The 3,893-nt window shown below is 31.9% G+C and overlaps 1 protein-coding gene across 1 annotated transcript; it reads right to left on the bottom strand.

Moving 5' to 3' along the window:
• Positions 1-2,396: 2,396 nt before the first annotated feature.
• Positions 2,397-3,480, bottom strand: LOC145054850 (transcription repressor OFP4-like). The gene has a single exon (XM_079003113.1). It carries the CDS (start codon positions 3,388-3,390, stop codon positions 2,452-2,454), a length of 939 nt encoding a protein of 312 aa, XP_078859239.1. The 5' UTR covers positions 3,391-3,480; the 3' UTR covers positions 2,397-2,451.
• Between the last annotated feature and the right edge of the window lie 413 nt (positions 3,481-3,893).

Raw genomic sequence — 3,893 nt, 5'->3', positions numbered from 1 at the left:
ACCATGAACTCTTGGGGTGGGCCTATTAAGTATGTTATATGTATGCGAATAGGAGTTTTGGTTGGTCGATGCTAGAGTCGAGGATTGTATGTCAATGCATTATATCTATGGAGGAATATGTGGTATATATTGGGGAACTCACTACTTTATGCTTACAGTTATGGATTAAACATTTTGTAGGTCGTTCATGAGAAAAGCTCGGTGAGACTATACACACACATCAAGGATATTCATTTCCGCCGTTTTGTAAGTTTAACTATGATAATGTATGATTTTAAATCAATTAAATGTTATTCAATGGTTTTTGAGAAAAAAAAAAAGCTTTGACGGGTAATCTTTTTAAAAAATGAAAAAACTCTTTGTAATTTTCGAAACATTACAACACAATGAGTCAAGGACAGTGAACAGGAAGTCAGGAAGCACCAAAGCACGCTCTAAATTTTTTGATTTCTTATTTTTCCGTTTTCACGACGCGTCAATCTCGATTTCTCAGGTTTCGCTCTTGGGTAAAGTTCGATTTCCCCCTCTCAGTACACACACTTCTTTTTTTAGTTTAATTTGATGAACCTAAGTTTGTAATTTGTGGTGTTAAACTGTTAAATTGATGAATCTGAGTTTGCTTCCGATTTCATCTGTGTTGACCTACTTCTGTTTTTGATTTCTTGAGATGCTCCATTTTTGTTAGTAAGTGCTAAGTAGCTTTTGTTAACGTTGAATTTTAAAGGTGCATAACCCCCTTCTTAATTAATAGATTTTGAATGTGTGTGGTTACTATCTATTTTTAATTTCAGGTTAATTTTAGCTTCTGTTATGATGATCTATTTAGTGTTTATGATGAATATGAAATTAATTTGTTAATCTATTAATCTGAGATTGAGCTTAAATCCCAGTTTGATGTTAAATGTTTGATTGATGTTAACTGCTTAATTAAATCTGAGTATGATTCATTTGTTTTTAATTGAACCTTAATCTGACCACCCAGAAATATAGTGATGTATATTGATAGGTATATCAAGATAATATGGTTTTATATGGTGATTGAGATAAAAATAATATAACATCACCATATTTTTTTATTTGTTGAATTGAGACTTCATATTCATACTCACTACTATTTTTTGAAATGACACTTGATATCCATACACTCATTATCATTATGGTTGGATTTTCTTTTCCAAGGACGCAAGCCATACAAACCAATTTTCTTTGAGAATCCACATACTATCTCTATTATGAGCCATGGTTGTAGAAACATTAACAATCATTGATTATTTTCTAGCTTTTTAAGTATACTAAATCATATTTTCATTAACTTTTTTTAATAAAATTTATTATTATGAATCTTTGATTATTAACCAACTTGAAGAATTTTTTAAAAACTTAATTAATTAATTTATTTTTTATTTTCAAATGTACACATATAGTCTTTCATTTAATTTGTTAGTTTCAAATATATATATATATATATATATATATATATATATATATATATATATATATATATATATATATATATATATATATCATATTTTTCTTAAAAAAGCCTTACTTGAAAATAACAATTTAATAAAATAAATATATTATAATATATGATAAACTCAGGGTCAGTCCAATCATAATTTTAACAGAAAACAAAAACATGAAAAATATCCCTTGAAAACCTTCCTATATTTTTTTCGAGATAAAAAATAGCAAAAAAGATTTGACAAAGTCACCTTAATTGAGAGTAAAACTCCATTGGCTGCTCCTCGTCGTCTATTTTATTCATTGTTTTAAATAAAAAAATAATTATATACTATACATGACAAATTTGAGTTTAGGGGCCCAAGTGAGGTCCGAAACGTTCGTCCAACTTGTCCTAGCCATTAATAATTAAAACCAATTGTCCTAATCTAATGTTCATATGACATATCAGCACAAAAATGAAAAAATAAATTCATTGTATGTATTGTTAGAAAAAAAAAGTATCATATAAACAAATTTATTATTCGATATTTGATATATAAATATAATAAATACATTTAATTCAATTTAAATTTAACATGAAAATTAAATATATTAAAAAATAAAATAATAAAAACGATTTTATGACTCAACAAAATCAATTAGATTATATAACCAAAAAGTTGGTTTTATTCACAGACATATTTATTTAAAGTATCTTTATCACTCGGCTTTTGATTCATTTTTTAATAAAACAAACAACCTCTCAAACAAATATAAGTAGGTTGGTAATAAATTAGTAAAACAAATATAAGTAGGTTGGTAATAAATTAGTAAAATCTACTCTAGGTTGATTGTAATCAAAATATTAATGTAACGCTGAAGTCGTGAAAATCATGTCCATGAGACAATGACAATGATATTTTTTAGCTTGATAGCGATTATACTATTCATTATTAAAAATAAAAAATTATAATTAATTTACAGAGAAATTCTCTTATTGATGATTTACAATCGAATATCAGTGCTCTCAAACCAAATTTGCTTGAATACCTTGATGATCAAGTCATGATAATCATCGGAATTCAATAGAAGATAGCATGCAAGAAGATCTTCCAAATCCTTTGAACTCTTCATGTTATTTTGCATTATCATCTCCACCATTGATTCTTTAAAATCCTTACCAGGATCCACCGATGTTTTAACCACCGCCATACTCTCCGACAAACTCCGACGGTAACCATTGCTTCTCCGGCCGCCGCCGTTTATTCCCTGTACCCTAACTCTGTTCCCCACTCTTGGCGAGTAACAGTTTCCTTTGACTTTCCCACCTGGAATTCTTCTAACCGGACTACGTGTTGTGTGTGTCGTCGGAGTCCCCATAACGTCCTCCTTCACAACCTTCATCGATAAACTCCGGCTTCCGCCGTCTATCATCCATTTACCCGACTCAAGTCCCTCTTTTTTCGTTGACTTCGTTATGATCGGCGGGAGGTCAACTTTCCCATATACTTCGTCGTACGATGAAGTCGTGTTACACGAACAACTGAGGGATTCACGAGACGAAACAGGTAGTTCAGGCGATAGGAATTCAATGTCAGAAGAGTTGGAAGCTGTCCAAATGGACTCCGGAGTGACCCGACAGTAGCACCTTCGGGGTAAAGTGTGTTCCTCGGAGACTGATTTCTGTTGAACTGGTTTCTTGTGGGTGGGAGGTCTTCTTTTCTTCGATGAGTTTCTTGGTGTTTCCGGTGACTGGGTTTTCGGTGGTGGTGAGTCTTCTGTTAAGTCTCTAGGGATGTAGTAGGATTTCCTCTGGTCGGCGACGAGATGATCTTTGGTGTGGGGATTGGAGGAAGATGATGATTGTTGTTTTTTGGTGATTTTGTTCTTGTGAAACCAAGAATTGTGTATGAAGTTGGAAAGTTTAAGCCTATAATTGGCCATGGGGAAATGAGTCGAAAGCTGAGGGGTGAAACAGATGGAAGCTTTTAGAACAATGGATTAATGGAGGACACCTGCGGGGTGAGTATTGAGGAAGATAAATAAATACAGATTATGGGGTGACGAGAGGTTGGGGGGACCAAGAAGGCCAAAAAGTCACGTACAAAACAAAAAAAATCTAGTAGGGCCGACAATGGCTGGTAAAGATGCGTAATTGGTAATGCTAAATTTTATATTAATTAAAGGTATTTTAATTTCATAATCAAAATACCAATAATAATTGAAATATGCCACTAGGGAGTTTTTAACTTGTCTACTGTTAAAAAATAATATATATATTAGAGCTGGTCAATGGATACATCTTATCCACTAAAGAGGTCATGCTGAATCGATCTAAAGATTCATCAGGTGGAAGAGTAAATCGTGAGTTATATATCAACAATATTTTTGAATGTGGCACAAAACCCCTAACCTTTTGTTAAAAGTTACATACATCAACATGTTTG

Source organism: Lactuca serriola, chromosome 5 (genome assembly GCF_051521515.1).
Source record: "Lactuca serriola cultivar US96UC23 chromosome 5, Lser_US96UC23_V15, whole genome shotgun sequence".
Taxonomy (NCBI): Eukaryota; Viridiplantae; Streptophyta; class Magnoliopsida; order Asterales; family Asteraceae; genus Lactuca; species Lactuca serriola.
The sequence above is the reverse complement of the archived record's forward strand: the minus strand, read 5'-3'. Positions and strand labels throughout refer to the sequence as shown.